The 17,456-nt window shown below is 41.4% G+C and overlaps 1 protein-coding gene across 1 annotated transcript; it reads right to left on the reverse strand.

Moving 5' to 3' along the window:
- Nucleotides 1-11,664: 11,664 nt before the first annotated feature.
- On the reverse strand, nt 11,665-16,965 carry MEIG1 (meiosis/spermiogenesis associated 1). Its single transcript, XM_010001260.1, is given in 4 exon segments — nt 11,665-11,809; nt 14,841-15,003; nt 15,295-15,301; nt 16,869-16,965. Coding segments are annotated over 4 exon segments (396 nt in total). The 3' UTR covers nt 11,665-11,680.
- Between the last annotated feature and the right edge of the window lie 491 nt (nt 16,966-17,456).

The raw sequence follows: 17,456 nt of genomic DNA on the forward strand, positions 1-17,456 counted from the left end.
GGAGGGCCATGAAATGATCAGAGGGCTGGACCACCTCTCCTATGAAGACAGGCTGTGAGAGTTGGGGTGGTTCAGCCTGGAGAAGATTCCAGGGAGACCTTCTAGTGGCCTTCCAGTACCTGAAGGGGCTACAGGAAAGCTGGGGAGGGACTTTTTACAAAGGCTTGGAGTGACAGGACAAGGGGGGATGGATTAAAACTGGAAGAGGGGAGATTTAGGTTAGACATGAGGAAGAAATTATTTAGTGTGTGAGTGCTGGGACACTGGAACAGGTTGCCCAGGGAAGCTGTGGATGCCCCATCCCTGGAAGTGTTCAAGGGCAGGTTGGATGGGGCTCTGAGCAACCTGGTCCAATGGGAGTGTCCCTGCCCATATAGAGGGGTTGGATCTAGGTGATCTTTAAGGTCCCTTCCAACCCAAACCATTCTGTGATTCTCCACTTAATTAATCTGCATCTCCTGCCTGGACCACTTGCTTGTAAGTCAAAATGCCTCTCTGGGTGACACGCGCAGTTAATAGGCATCATCTCTAGTTTGAGGAGTGATGATCTGTTTGAGCCATTAACATAACAGACCCAACAGATAATGCAGCAGATTAAGCAGCTGACTCTGCCAAGCATCTGTTTTCATCACACAAATAGTTTGAAAAACCATGTCCCTCCCAGTGGATGACAACACTTGTTCAGCACTTGGTGTATCTCATGGAGCTGGATCCTCTTTCTCAACAGGAGACACGCTTGGATCATTAGGTAGAAGTGTCCCATGGCAGCCAATCTGCTTCATCTGGGAGATGGTGCTCCCCAGCAACAAGGATCTCAGCAAAGATGCTGCTCGTGCACGTGGCCCCGTCCATGAGTTCCGTTCTCTGTGTCAGTGCATGATGCAGCTGAATTCCTTTGGAGCCTGGGAATAAATAACTCTTTGTAGCAGTAGTCCTTGGAGAAGGGAAGAAACAAGCTAAGATTGTAAAGTTTCTTTGAGAAATCATTTATTGGAGGCTATAGAGGAATAACAGCAGCGAGGGGCGGTGCGGATGTATCAAGACTCATGGGTCGCTTAGGAACAAATAGGAATTTCTGCCCTCAGCTGGGATTTCCCATCAGGAATTGGAAAGGAGGAAAAAGCTTTTGGTGTTGGTCATATGATATCCATGAACTGATATAGTTCAGCAGCAGCAGAGGCTGATGTGATTTGGCCCCCAAATTGCAGAGAGCTTTAGAGTTCCTTCAGAACATCAGCACTGTAGAGTCATAAAAAATATATGCTGTCTCCTGTCTAATATTTGATTTGTTCTTAAGGCCATGATGTGGTTTTTCCTGTACTCTGGCTGAAGATTTAATTCAGCACATATATTAAAATTTTAATACCTCCCAAGGCTAATTATCTGTCATTGCTGCTGCTGCCACCTCTATAACTCATCGGCTGGCTGAGTCCCAGGGTGGTCAGTAACTCATCTGTGCAGGCAACGCTGCCTTTAGCTCTTCACTGATCCAGCTCTCTGATGCTTTGTGTGTCCTTTCAAGTGATCTCATGTACTGGGTTTTCTAATGCATCCATTAATTCCATAATTCTTTGTTAGCACAGGCCTTCTGCAGCAATTTGTCTTAGTTGTAACTCCAGCAACAGCAGCCACTGCTCTCCTGGCTCCTTCCCTGTAGCGACTTCAGTCTCCCAGTGCAGCTGCTGGTGATCACAGCCTTGTCATTGGTGTTTGCACCATTAAATCAACCTTCAGTCCCCAGCACCATGGCCCTTGGGCTGGTTTATTTGACATGCTTTATTTTGAAAGGACACAATTTTCTTTGGAGCTTTCTAACAAAACTTCCACAACCCAAAATTCCTGGAGGACCCAGGAGCTATTTTAACATGTTTTTAAGACCACAGGGAACCTGATCAACAAATGTGCTTCATTATGATGAACTTAGAACTCATCTCTATCCTAACACATCATCCAACAACTCCCAACCTGAGGAAATGCTCTGGAAGAGATAAAAATAGACACAACGTTTACAACACTGAGATCCCTCTTTGTCATGCCAGAAGGGTTGTGTTCATCTCCCTCTATGGAAAGGGTCACCCAACCCTTTGATCACCCAATCTGATCATCCAATCAATGGGAAAACCATCTTGAGGACTTCCAGCATTGCTTCTCTACCCCAGAACAAGAGGCATGATTTTTTCCAATTAATCCTGCAGTGCTGAGGTTGTACATTCCTTACCTTTGCATGTGCCAGGGTGACGTCTCCTGCAAGGACACAGGGTTTCTGCAGGTTCTTTGTGAAAAGAGAAGAGAAACTAAAACCTTTATGTTTTCCAGTTCCCACGGTTGTTTTTACTTTGCAGTTTCCTGTAAGGATCAAGAGGTTTTTAAACTGATACTGGAGTTAAAGAGATTTTCAAACTGCAAAAAAGTATCAAAATCAAAACTAAGCAAAAAATATTTCTAGCATGCTCCAGCTGTAATCTAATGGTCTAGTCAAAGGTCCTTGCTTGCTTCTTTTGGCTTATAGCAACTTTCTTTGAGCACCTTCCCTACAGTTCTTGGAGAATTTCCCATAAGCAGGGATTCACATGTTGTTTTAGTATTAAAGGAAAACTCAGTGGCAATGGGACCCAAGGAGCAGATGCCACACCGGGGAACATGGCATTGCTGGAATGACCACCAACGCTCAGTGACATGAGCAGCCCATATCCACCAGCTCTCTGGATGTTACAGTCATTGCCTGGGACATGGGGAGGAATATCCAGCCCAACAGGAGGAGAAAAACAACCATGGCCTTTAATCATTGGCAATCAAGGAGAGGTTTGGAAAAGGCAGTCAGCAGAGGGAGGCATGAGCTCACAGATTCAGGGCCAGTTTCACCCTGTGGCATCCTTCCAAGCTGGGAAGTACAGCCAGCAGGCTTGGAATGGTGCTGCAGAACTATTTCATTTTACTTTTTCCACATTTACATTTAGTTCTTGTAGATCGGATGAGAGGTTCAACCAATGAAGAAGTGGGAATATTCAGAGTTGGGGAATGTGTCATCCAAATTATTCATTACAATCTCCCCTCTCCTTTGGATTTTCAAGCAATTTGAGTTTCATGAGGACTGTGGATTCTCCCTCTTACGTTATCTTATTTAATGTATCACAGAAGCTTTCCCATCTGCTCCTTCATGATGCAAAACCTCACAAGAGTCACAACGTTTGATAGAAGACTTAGAGAAAATATATCTTCAATATGGGTTTTTTTGAGAAAAGAGAGATGTTTCATTAATATATACATATATGTATCATGAAAATTTCCCTTCTGAGCCTCTTTTACATGCAAAAGCAATCCAGCAACATCCAGTTCTTCTTTCAGGCTGGTGGCAGAGTTTCTGTGGGCCAGCACCTGTGAGCCTGCTTCAGAACATCCCCTTGAAGAGCAGAGGAAAGACACTCAAAGTGACACTGGTCGTGTCTGTATTTAGAGCCTGTGCACCCACTGGAGGGTGAAACCAGCCCTCTCAGCTGCTGCATTTGCAAATTAGACATCAGTCAGCCTAGGGAGGGTGGCAGTAACATCACAGGGAAGTCTGGATTCTTACTGTATTTTCAAGAGGGAAAAAAAGCTATTTGTAATAAATGACAAAAGGACACAGAACAACCGTACCACCTCCTGATTCTGCAGCTTTTCTGTCTTGTCATTTAAGCTTTCCACAGCAGCAACAATAGAAAAGAAAAATCTCCCCTCCTTGTCCTTCCCGTTATGTTCACATGGTCCCCTTGGCACCACCGTGTCCCTGAGGTATGGAGAGGTGAGATGAAAGACATTCCTCACCCTGCAGCAAGCACATTTTGCTATGTCAGGAGAGGTCATCCCACCAGCAGCCAGGGTCTGCATGACTCCTGCATCTTCTCAAGTCACCTCAAGGCTACCTGGCAGTCAAGCACATCTAGGAGAAGGAGGTTTCTTTCCCCAGATTCGGTGTCCCTGAGGTACATGCTCCATTAAATCATGGTTTGCCATGGGATAACTAAAACACCTGCCTGAAATCCAGACTGCTGTCTCCTGTGCTGAAGTATTTCCAGCTGGCACTGCCAGCAACCACAGGATTTTTCCTCTCTGTGGGCTGTGCAGTTCAAACCCCACAGCAGCTACAGCCTCTGAATTGTAAAGCAAGTTCCTTTGAAATCTTATTTGCACAGAGGAGCTGTTATCTTACTAAAAGTTTATGGATTTCAGAGTCTGAGGGCAGAGGGTTTGTTCTCATGGGAAAGGTGAGGACCTCTTATCTTGAGATCTTGCACAGCACCAGCCACTGCTTTTACTTATTTAATTCTGGGCTGAGACTGATGATAGTGGTTACAAACTGTGTTGGTCCTCAGGCAGTAAAATAAGATGTTCCAGAAACAAAACCTCTGAAATGCCTATTTCTTCATCTTTCCTGTGGCTCCTCACTGATCCTTCAAATCATACAAGACACATCTGATCAGCTTAGCACAGAGGAAAATACTTTCTTATTTTTCTTCATTGGGACAGAGTCCCAGAGTAACCACTTAATTAATTTATCCTTGATTAGAGTCTGCTTACCCAGTCTAGTATCATTGTCATTAAGTACTGAATTATGCTGACCCTCCTCTGCCATCTCTCCAGCTTTTCAAACTCTGTTAAGATCTAAAATTAGTGAGAGTCCTGAGCTACTGGTCTTAAGACTAGGACTGTACATGGGAGTGTACATGAGCCCAGACTTCTCAACTGAAAGTGTTTATATTTAACTGGTGATGTTTCACATCCTCCTCAGTTACAGATGGTAAATTATTTCATCTGGTGTGAATGGATACCCCTACTTTGGACAAGGGTTTTAAACTGAAAGAGGGGAGATTTAGATTAGACATCAGGAAGAAATTCTTCACCATGAGGGTAGGAAGGCACTGGAATAGGTTGCCCAGAGAGGTTGTGGAAGCCCCCTCCCTGGAGGTGTTCAAGGCCAGGTTGGATGGGTCTTGTGCAGCCTGGTCTGGTGGGAGGTGTCCCTGCTTATAGCAGGGCATGGGACCTGATGGTCTTAAAGGTCCCTTCCAGCCTTAACCATTTTATGATTCTATTATTTGCTCTGATAGTAAAGCAGGAATTATGAATATTTGGTAATTATTTTTTTTTTTAATCTGATGTACACAAATTGCAAAACTGTAAGTAACAGAGAAGCTGTATGTCCTCTTACTGTTGTAGGATACTTGATTTTTTTTTATTTCTTCTGTTTCTTTTGCTCTGCTTTCTCAATAATCTGCTTGCAATATACATACCACCAATTAGTATCTCTTCTAAACACCTTTTCTGAACTCAACCTTCAGATACATAAATATATCTCTGTTGAAATATTGCTCTGGTCTGACAAAATACTCATCCAGTGAGACTTTAAATAAATCTCTGTAGTTGCAGCATAGTGATCTCTCATTTGTTGACATCAAAGTTTTGATAGGCTATCAAAGAGGTATTTAATGTTTTTAATGAGTATCTCCTTGAAACACTGATCTTTCAGCCCTTGGTATACAGGCTGCCTCCTTTTTGAAGAGCTGATGGAGTTGTGACTCGAATTTCTTCTGAACAAGATGGAGATGGAGCCACTGGGGACTTTAGGATAGGAGTCAAAAGGCTTTACCCCCTGCAGCTGCAGAACAGGGCTACAAAGCAAGAGCTCTGCTGTCTGTAGCTTCAGGATACCAGAGCCATGGGAGGAGGTAGAGCTGCAAGGCCATCACAGTCTTCCCTCCAGAAAACCTGCCCATCCTGCCTCTGTAACAGGCATGCCCAGCTGCAGCCCATTGCTCCATGCACAGCATCCTGGCACCCATCTCCTAGTGCCCACAGCTCTCCGGCTGTGGTTCTACCCCCTCACATCCCAGCGTTGGCTGTTCCTCAAGACCATAGTGTATTTGGCACAAGCAGATCCCCCAGGGGAGCACAGTGCAGCAGGCATCCTCTACACACCCCAGGCAAAAATTAAGAACCTTCCACACGTCCAGTCTGCCTGCTTTTTGCTGCATCCTCCTTGCCAGCAGCTTATCCACCTGAGCAGGACACTTTCCCTTTGCGTGAGGCATTGAGATGCTCCTGGCAAGGCAGGATGGACATCTGCAGCGAGATTCTGGGACCACATCCTGCTTCTCCAGCCAACAAGAACTGAGGTGTTGCCAGCGAGGGAGGAGGTTTCTGTGGGTAGAAGATCCCTGGCAAAATGCTGATGCATCTGCATGCCTGACTCCCTGCACACACTCACCCTTCCCTGAATTCATGTGCCTTTTTCTCCCCCTCTCCCATCCTCCTCCTGCTGTCTGTAGACATTCCCTGCCCTTTGTCTCCATGTCCTTACAGCTGCCATCTGCCTGGATATCTGCAGCAGCAGGACAGAGGAATGAGTAGGTGTCTCTACGTCCTTCACACGACAGCCAAGCTGCCTGCCTTGGGGAAGTTGGCAGGAGAACATGTGAAATATGAGAGCATCTGGTTCAGTAAGTGATTTGGTTAGGGACTCTTCCACACCAAGAAATAACAAATAATGGGGAAAATGATAAACTGTAGCAGACAGACACACAAACATTAATGAGCAGGTGATGAGAGAGATAATAATGGAGGCCAGAGCCTGCCAGGCACTGATGGATGGGCTATTAACTCCAGCCTTGGAGAGGTTCAGCCTTGATTTTGTAGAGGGAAGCATGGTTAGCATTAATATTAAGGGATACTCATGGGGGTTTGAGGGACTGCACAAAACTTACTATAGGATGTCACAGTGAAGGACCACAGACACAAAAAGGGAAGGATCAGGGTGGAACAAGTATGGGAAGCGGATGAAGAGGGAGGATGGAGGGGCCAGACTTGTTCCCTGCAGTCTGGCCTGTCTTCTCTTCAAATCCCATCCTTAAATACCTTTTCTGTGTCATCTCACTGTCTATCCTGTGTGCCAGCCCCTGGCACAGTCACCAGTCAGTCTCCCAAATGCTGTTTGTGAGTGTGCTCAGCTTCACACTTGAAGTAAATGCAAAGTCTCAACTGCAACAAGAAAGAAGATGTGTTTCATTAACTACAACTTGCCAAGAGGAGCTCAGCACAGGCAGGCTACTAAGAAAGCAGCTCCTACAAATAAATATAAATCCATTGGCACCCGGGTAATAGGAGAGAACCTGTGAAGACCATAAGTAGCCCCCCAGTATCGGCTCGTGACACGTACTATCACTTTCAGACAATATTGTTCCATAATGAATTTAAGTAGAGGCTGAAAACATAGAAAACCAGCCTGGAAAACACAAACACAGCCTTTATTTCCCCAAAGTAACTGGATGAATTCAGCGAGGTTGCACCCTCACCATTTCACTTGTAGCTGTCAAACACAAAGCCTGAAAAGTAGGTCTTGGAAACATTTGTTTTACCCCCTTTTATGGGCTTCAACAGGCACAGAAGGCATTTATTCTTGTCTTGTACAAAGCCATGAAGTGAATTAGAATGAGACTGAGCACATCAAACTTGGGCAGCTGGGAAGCGCTTGCTCACCAGGAGCTTTGCCATCATCCCTTTGCTGAGCTGCTGCAAATGGTCACTGACAGCACTGCAATATTCCCTGATAAGAGGGATATCAACAGATAAGAAAAGTACCTTGGAAGGGATTTTCACAGAATTACTTTTTTTATAAGACTCAAATCAGCAAAATAGCACCTATTTTCATTTCTAGGCAATAAAATGGAGAGAGGTGATTTTATCTCTATCTCTTTAAAATGTCTTATAATGGCATTCAGAAATAAGTTATTTATCTTGATATGAACTGTTGGGTCACCCCTAAAATGAAGCAGAGCTTCCTCAGATCGATAACTTCTGATACGTTTTCACAACCTAGTGACCTTAAATTAAGACAGAAGGAAACTGGCAGCTCTCAACATGCTTAGAACTGAGGAAACAAGACATTTCAGTTACAGATTTATCAAAGAACAGAAAATACCAACACATTAAATTCTTTTGACAGCTCTTTTGACTGAAAGAGATACACTCAGCAGAAGAACAGCAGAGGAAAACTTGTTATTCTTGAGTGTCAACTTCATGCTCAACAAGCACAGCAGAATAGCAAAGCCACTACAGCAATAACTCTGACAGGCTGGACATGTGGGTCTATGGGAGCCTGGTGAGGGTCAACAAGGTCCAGTGCCAGGTCCTGGGCAACCCCCAGTATCAATACGGGCTGGTAGAGTTGATTGAGAACGGCCCTGAGGAGGAGGACCTGGTGGTACTGATGGATGAATAACTGGACATAATCTGGCAATTATGCACTTGCAGCCCAGAAAGCCAATCATATCCTGGGCTGCACGAAAAGCAGCATGACCAGCAGGTTGAGGAAGGTGATTCTCTATCTGCTCCACTCTTCTGAGACCCCACCTGGAGTACTGTGCCCACCTCTGGAGTCCTCGGCCCAGGAAAGACATGGAGCTGTTGGAGCAGGTCCAGAGGAGGCCACAATCACAGGATCACAGAATTATCAAGGCTGGAAAAGACCTTTAAGATCATCAAGTCCAGCCTATGACCAACACCACCGCATCAGCTAGACCATGGCACTATGTGCCACATCCAGCCAGAAGATGATCAGAGGGCTGGAGCACCTCTCCTGTAAAGACAGACTGAGGGATCTGGGGTTGTTCAGCCTGGAAAAGACTCCAGGAAGACATTATAGTGTCCTTTCAGTACTCAAAGGGGGCCTATAAAAAAGGCAGGGACAGATTTTCTAGCAGGGCCTGTAGCAACAGGACAAGGGGTAATTGTTTCAAACTGCAAGAAGGTAGATTTAGGTTAGATATCAGGAAGAAATTCTTTCCTGTGAGGGTGGTTGCCCTCACAGGAAGGCACAAGTTGTCCAGGGAAGTTGTGGCTGCCCCCTCCCTGGAAGTGTTCAGGGGCAGGTTGGATGGGGCTTGGAGACACCTGGTCTAGTGGGAGTGTCACTGCCCAGGACAGGGAGGTTAGAACTAGATGATCTTTAAGGTCCCTTCCATAGAACCACTATGTGATTCTAAAAATTAACTCAATCAAATGTCCTTATACTAGATTACTGTTATCTTGTGATGACAGACAACCTTGGAGTCAGGCAAGAACCCCTGTATTGTTTTCTTTTTAGAGAGGAATGTCTTTGGTTTCATAGCTAAGGGTCATTGTACAGCTATGGTCTTAAAAAAAAAAAAAAAAAAAAAAAGGGAGTTGTACAAGGTAGCCTTATCAGGAACTGGAGTGAAAGAGGGATATGAACTGGATGTCAAAGAACAGTTACAACAGGCACTGGCACTGACAACACAAAACCTTCTTTTTTGCTAACAAAGTGAGCAAACTGCCAAACACAGCATTAGGGCTGAAAAGGCTATGTCTGGAAACTGGTCTCCAGCACTAATTATAAGGCTTTTCTCACTATTTCTTCATCCCACTAATCTTTTAAATATTACAGTGAGATTCAACCTTTTAGCCCACTGACAATGCTGAAAAACATTAATAACAAAATCTAGGTAATTTGCTCTCTCAAAGCAAGAACAATCTGCCAACTTACATGTAATCAGTATTTCAGAAGTGGAACATGAATTCCCATGCTATTTTTCTGAAATGAAAAGTAACTCCAGTGGGCTGTAGGAAATACACACTCATTGTTTTACAATATAATAAAAGAGAAAAGCATCCTGCTGTATTGCAAAAACACTGAGGAGTAGTCAGGTAAAATGAGGGAAGCCCAAAATAATATTTTACATTTGTTTCCATTTTTTAAAGTCTTCATTTTAAAAGTTCAGGTCTAGAAATGTACCTGCAGTTTTAATTCCTGTTCTGGAATACCCAACTCTATTTTATACAATGAGAAAATGGCTGTTCCAAACATCTTATTCTGTGTTTGCTGAAAACAATAATTTCTGCCAATAAATTTGAGCTGACTATACAATACATTTGGTTTTGTGATTTTTTAAAGGCTTTTTTTCATGTCCACTGGCAGATTTCTATTCTTAGGAATCTGAAGTTATCAAAGAGACAAAACAGATGGATCATCCTGCTGTTCTGCTCACATCCATTTACACTATTTGATGGCAAAGTATGCAAAAAGTCCTCTCTTAAAAAGTACATCTAGAGCAAGGAAAAAAAATCATAATGAAGATCTGAAATGAAGTTTACTGTAGCAATCCTTTATTTCTAACATTGCAATCACTCTCTATTTATATGCCATTAAAACCTTTGTGGAATAAAAAAGCTTCACAGTTATTTATGAGTATCTTCCAGTCATTTCTCTAACAAAGCTCAGAGAAACTGAACAAAAAAATTTCCAAGAAGTCTAAACAGGGTGACTAGATCATTGTCACCTACTGCCAAGTAGATCTTTTGAATATTGCACCTATACAACTTGTCTTCTGCTGGAGCTGTTAGGCCTCTCTTTCAAATCCTAAGCTGGCTACCATCTTGGGTTCAAATGAAGAATATCCAGAAGGCAGATGGTCTAGTGTACACTGCTAATCCATGCCTAAAACATAGATATCCCTTTGCTTTTTCCAGGCAGGAGATCTTAGTAACATTTTTGTGTAACTACCAGGAACATACCCACTGGTGTAGATAATAATCTGTTCTACAGGTCAATTATCTAAACACTTTTGGCATCTTGAAGTATTTTACTTAAATTCCTTAATAAGTGAAGGCAAGTATGATACCTGGCTCTTACCAGGTGTCTCAGAGTAGGAGCACGTGTGTGGACAGCTTGTGCAGAGCTGATGGCAGAGCAACATGTTCAAAGCCAGGGTTCCATACCTACATTTAGAAGAAATGCACTGTGCCAGAAGACCCAACTTCCCTCTGCTCAGACCAAAGGGTGTCCAAGTGACAAGATCAAGTGCTGATGTTGACAATGGTATTTGAAGATGAGATTAATTCTATCCAGAAATCCCACATATCTTCTGCATAAGTTATCTAACCATAAACATTACTTGTCACCATCTCATGTTCTACCTGCAGGTTTGTACTACCTGAACCCACTGTTAATCCACCATCTTTTTTTTCCCCTCCATAAAAAGGCATATGCTACCAGATCAAGTAATACTTCCTCTTCAAATAATTAATATTTGCACCTGACAAAAGTGCTATGAGGATGCTTTATCTATTGCTCAGGAAGACATAATTGTTGTGACTGTTTCTTTCACAATACCTAGCTTTTAAATCTGCAGCTTAGCACTTGTCCTTACTACTTTTTTGTTCACTGTCCTTCACTAAATTCCCTGCTTGTTATTCCTGCAGTTCTCCAAAGGAACTTCAGCTTTTTTGCTTTACTGTGGCTCTTTGTAGTCTCATAACCTGTAGCTATACCAACAGACTGGAGCTGACATGAACCAGTGTCAACAAGATTTTATTGTTTTGAATAAAGATTAATGCTGATACTTATATTGGACTTTGCACACAGATAAACCAAGTATGTGATACCTATTTATCAGTTTTTTATCTTTTGACATCAAAACATATGTGACGAAGAAAATGAGGGAAAACAAAACTTTTGGCTACAGCAGGAAAAAAAAATATTTCCTATGTTTGTAATTCAAGGCTTCTCTACATTTCCAGTATCCCCCCTTCTATCCAAGAATTACACCAATACCTAACGTAAGTCAGATTACACAAATATAATTTAACTATCAGATTATTACAAACACAAATTAGAACAACAACAAAACTAATACACATAAACTTTCACTTTATGGACTTCTTCATCTTCACATTCTCTTTGCTTATTGTAATAATAGAACGTGTTGTCCCTTCTTTGGAGCTTCTTAACAAATCCAGTTTCTGGCCAATATTCCACCTATTAATAGAATATAAAGGATATATATTCATCTGAACATGCTCACATTAAATGATGTTTGTGCATTATATGGCAAAGAATATGGGGTATAATTCCATGGGAAAACCTTATTTGCATCTAAACTTTACTTTGCTATTAATGTGCTTAACTTTTAAAAAGGTTCAGAAGATGTAAGAAACCAGGACTCTTGTCTAATAAAAATAATTACGTGATCAGAAAAGTCTAGAAATAAGGATCTAAGAATATTTGATAGGCTAAGGTAATTTAAAAAGTGAAGTAGTCAAAGCTTTTAAAATACCTTGTTTAGGAATAAAATATTGATGCTATTCAGTTATTCAGTAATCTGAGAAACTGAAAGATTTCACTTCTGTAAGACTGAGACACACTTAAGGGTTTTCTTTTGGATCCTTTAACCATGAAAAATGTGCTTTTCATTAGCAATTTCAAAAAAATCAAGTGATCTTTAAGTATCATAGTCTAAAAGACAGCAGGATCAGTCCTGCAGCATCATGCTGCTGTTCAGTATTCCATAATGTGAAGCTTTAAAGGCTTGAGCATGTGTATATTCACCAGCTTTATGAGTTTACTAGTAGATGTTAAACCAGAGTATTCTCTAATCAGAGAGTCCCAGAAGTGGTAGTTTCATAATTTATATTCCATGTTGACTTTGGCTGGGATAGAGTTAATTTTTTTCATGTTTTGGAACTGTGCTGGAATCAATGTTGATAATGCAGAGATGTCTTCCTTATTGCTGACCAGTGCTCACACAGAGTCAAGGACTTTTTTGCTTCACATCCCACCCCACCAGTGAGTAGGCTGGGGGTGCACAAGGAGTTTGTAGGGGACACAGCTGGGACAGCTGACCCCAAGTGACTAATGGGATATTATGCCATATGACATCATGCTCAGCAGTATAAAAGCTTGTTGGGGGGAAGAAGGGAGGGAGGAAGTTCAGAATGATCACTTGGGATGTCCCCAAGTCACCATTACGTGTGATGGAGCCCTGCTTTCCTGGAGATGGCTGAACACCTGCTGGCCTGAACACCTGTGCTTAGTGAGTGAATTCCTTGTTTTGCTCTGCTTATGTGTGAAGCTTTTGCTTTATCTATTAAATTGTCTATTTTTCAACCCAACTTCACTTTTATTCTTCTGATTCTCTCCCCTACCTCCACTCAGGGGAGTGAGCAAGAGGCTGTGTGGGGCTTAGTTGCTGTCTGGGCTTAAGCCACAACAGTCATTTTTGGCACCCAGCATGGGGCTCAAAGCATTCAAGATAACTACAGACTTGACTGGAATGTACTAGATCAAATTTATTGCTGTTACTGCTGGCTGGCTATTAATTGGCAGGTTCCTGTGCTTGCCATGGGGCTTGCTCACCTTGGTGCAAATTGCAGTCTACTGCTCATTAGTGGCTGCTTTTTGCTTTCACTGCTTGCTGAACTGCTGCAGTGCTTATCATCCTACTCTGCTGTGCCTGGAGACACTTTGGTAACAGCAATGAAGATGTGCCTGAGCTGACAAATGGCCAGGGCATCACTGCTGTTTGTGTGCTGCTGTGCTGGGCAGGCTGGAACTCCAGTGTGAACTCGAGTTGAAGGGACTGTGACCTGTGGATGAGTCCATGTGGGAGCAGGACACCCCAAAGCATCTGTGGCTGTGGATGAGTCCACACCAAAGCAAGTACTGTGGCCCCATACTAGCAATTATGAAGAAAACTAATTCTATCCCAGCCAAAACCAGCACACCTTATTACTTGAGACACAGCTGAGTTACTTGTATTCTCTGTCTAAACATAAGAGCTTTAGTGTCCATTCCACCTACATTATAATTGCATTATTAAAACCAACTACATTATGGAAACATAATGTGGAAGAAAAAAGACATTTCAAAATGTGTAAATTGAAAAAGAACCACTGCCAGATCTTGGCAAGACTCAATAGAATGCATGTTCATTTTACACTGAGAAACCAGTGTTCTTTAACTTTTATCAGGGTTTAATTGTTTATGGTTATGCCCTGTCATAAGTCTTAAACAAATTGATCCTACCACACTGATTATGGGATTTCCTTTTGCACAGTTACATGAATTCACACCACAGCCTTTACAGTGCTATCTAAACCCATGGAAAAAAAATAGACAACAAAAAAACCCAGCATCTCATTATGTACATCAATGTTTTGCCATATTTTCAGTTAACTGGATGAGGAGTGACTTTCTTAGGAACATTCTGCACTTCTGTGCACAGGAGATTAAAATATTTTAAAAGTGGATATTTCATACTATATATGCTGCTTTGGAAGAGAAGTCACAGAGATCTTACATAATATGTTGTTTGCTGTATTAACCACTTGGTTGCTATTTTGAATCTCAGGTAGGCACTGAATATCTGGCTCATTAGCTCATTTGATGTGCTAGGGAGCATCAACCATCATAGCCAGCATTGCCATCAATATCAAGGACTTGGTCCTTGACATTCTCAGTTGAAAAATGCCTGTCACAACTGCCTTTAACAGAGTTGGCATCAAATATTTCTATCATGGACAGTTTCAATAGAAACCAAGTTTTGAGTGTGCATGAGGTCTGATTAGGCTCAATTAACCTGTAAAACTGAAGTGGGAAGCAATGACACAGCACTGGCTTCCTGGACAATGAAGGAGTTTCCCACCAGGTCTATTGGCAGAGCAATGGGAAAATTTCACAAAGAATTGAGTTTGATAAATTCCTTTTCTCCAAACCAAACTATTCTTTAAGATAGCAGCTATATCTATTCAAAGAAAACTAGTATATTTCTTAATGTATAAGAGAAAGGGAACAAAACCACAGGCTGGGTAGTGTTTCTGTTACAGTTCTGTGAAATAAGTTATTCTGCACAGCTAATAATAGCCCAAGAATCCAAGTCATACCTGGGAGAAAAAGCTGTACAGGAACTAGCCTAAATGAAAGGAAACAAAGGGCACTTTGATTTTTATGTAATTGTTTAACAAGAGACAGAAGTTTAAAGTAATAACCCTTGCTGAGTTCTGAATCTTACCATGTCCACTTGTTTTACTTGTTTATATTCAACCTCATCTCTGTATCCAGCTAGCTGAAATCTGTATAAGTTCTCTACATCATCTGACCATTTTTGGGCATAATGTACAGATTTTGGTTTGATGTCACCTTTAGCCATGACTTCAGAAACTTCAGACTTTTTCCTGAAATTAATTTTAAAAAACGAAATAGAGACAACAGAAGCAAGTGATTTTGTTAAGCACATCTTGAAATGGGTAGAACTAAATTGAAAAATAAAGGAATTACAGACAGTAGCATATTAGCTTTCCATCAAAGTCTGAAGCTGAAAAATATTATAAGCAGTTGGAATCAAATTAAATGCACTACTTGATCTCAAACAAACCCAACTCACCTATGCTTCTGTATCTAGGAAACTATTAAAATTGGATTTTTCCCACCTTGACTTAACAGTGCTCCCTAAAATTTATGTGTGCATGTTGGCTCATTACAAAATAAATTAAAGTACAGTAGTCATTTTAATTTCACATCTGCGCAGTTACTGCCCCCTTGGAACAGGTGGCTTGTCAGATTTTTCTTTCTACTGAAGGAACAACCAAACTGGAGACCACAAAATGAAGAGCTGGGCTGTTACTGAAGGGCAGCAAACACTCAGGGTGGGAGAGAAGGGTAAAGGAGAAATGGACTGACCATCATATGGCCACAGTGGAGGTGACAAAGAAGAGGTCTGAAGAATTAAAGTGGATGGGATAAAGGAGCAGGGCACACAAGCTGCCAAAATTCATCCTATTCTACCCTTGCCCCATCAAAATCTGCACTGACTGCCACTGACTTCCTCCTCACGCAGAACCCATTTGTTCAATCTGCTGAGAAACTAAACAGGTTAATTGACTGCTAACACCTGAACAGAGCAAAACTAGGACAAGAAGAAACTCAAACTGAAAAGGAAAAAAATATAATAAAATAAACAATTAAAAAAATTGCAAAGCCGGAGAAACTCACCAGGGATGGATTTGAGCTATATTTAAAAAAAAATTAAAAAAAATTAATCATTTCACTTCTACCTTATTTCTGAATTTCACTGCATTTGCTTTCTTGAGTGTATCTTCATGTGCTACTAATACAGAATTTTATGTTGCTTCTGCAAGCAAAACACACAGAACACTATCCTGTCTAGAAGATATGGTCAGAAATTAGTCCTTTCCTAGTTTTGTAATGTCACCAAGCTTCAGCTTCAGCTTCATCATTAGGAAGGTGTCTTCAAAGGAGAAAAAGCTTCTGGATTTTGTAGTGAGAGGATGAACACAATCTCAGCCCCTGTGGGTAGTAACTGCCTCCAAATCCAGCACACAGACCAAAATTTCCTTTCTTACTAAGTTCCTGTATCAACTGAGAGCTTGAAAAGTTGAAGGTTTATGTCTTAACAAATGCACAAATTCCCTCAGTCTGTTAGAAAGGCAAAAAAGGAAAAAACATCTCAACCACAGCATACAAATCTGTAGGAAAAATATATCAAGAATTATTGTTTTGCTAATGCAGAAATAGCAGAAGCGTGCATCTCCCTCATCTAACTATATGAGAGCCATTAGCACACAAAGAAAGGGCCTTTCATCTCTTACTGCATACACTTTATTAAGGATCAATAAAAATATGGTTAAGGGCTATTTTCTGGCAATGCTAAACCATTTCTTGCAGTTCAGCACTCCAAACATGCTCTTACCGTGCAGCATTTTGGAACTGAAGACAGCCATTTACTAATAAAAAAGTAATTTCCCCACTCAGTTATAAGGTGTCACATACAAAGTAAGGTAACTATGCAACCTTATTCTAAAGCTTTAGTGTATTCTTTTGGATCTCTATCTCAACATTTTTTTTTCCTCCCTTGATGCAAATGGCTCCTTTGTAGCCACTACAGAATTTTTCACACCCTGAATATGCTCATGGATGTTGTATATCTGGGACTTTATACAGTCAATATTATTAGCAATAACATTAGATCTTAATAAATGCTAAACTAAAATTAAGTGATTTATTATAACTTATATGTTACAAGTCTTAAGTACTTCTTTACAGGTTGCACTGAATTAATCTAATGAAGGTGCTTCTTCAAGACATCTAAGTATGCGTGGCACTTCCTGAGTAATCATTAATTCAGATGTCCTGCTCAAAAAAAATGCATCACAAGGTCATACATCTGAAGTACCAGCTTGGTGACTTCATATAACAAAAGCGTCATCCTGATATTTTTAGGCTGCTATTTAAGCCCTTTAAAAATTGTTCTCTTTGTCTATTGTGTCTTTCAGTTCCAGGCATAGAGCTGGTTTCATTGTACAAAAGCACGAGATGAGCTGTACTGCAGCCAGCTGCAATTCAGGGAAGAGATAAAAGACAGAAGAGAGATACAGGCAAAAGAAGAAACATGAGAGAATAATGGTAAGAAAATATTCAGCCTAATACTAACACTTTTCATAGGAAGGGAATTGTTGAACAGTGAAATGGGCTTTGCTAAGACAGCAACATTTGCCTGCTCTTAAATTAGTGGAAATGGTGAGATTTCATATACCTCTGTTTCGGCTTTAGAAAAACAGTTTTTAAACATCAATCATTGCACAATTTTTATGGAATCCTAACTAGCCTG

The sequence above is a fragment of the Chaetura pelagica genome, unplaced genomic scaffold (assembly GCF_000747805.2).
Source record: "Chaetura pelagica isolate M959 unplaced genomic scaffold, ChaPel_1.0 scaffold66, whole genome shotgun sequence".
In the NCBI taxonomy this organism is placed as follows: domain Eukaryota; kingdom Metazoa; phylum Chordata; class Aves; order Apodiformes; family Apodidae; genus Chaetura; species Chaetura pelagica.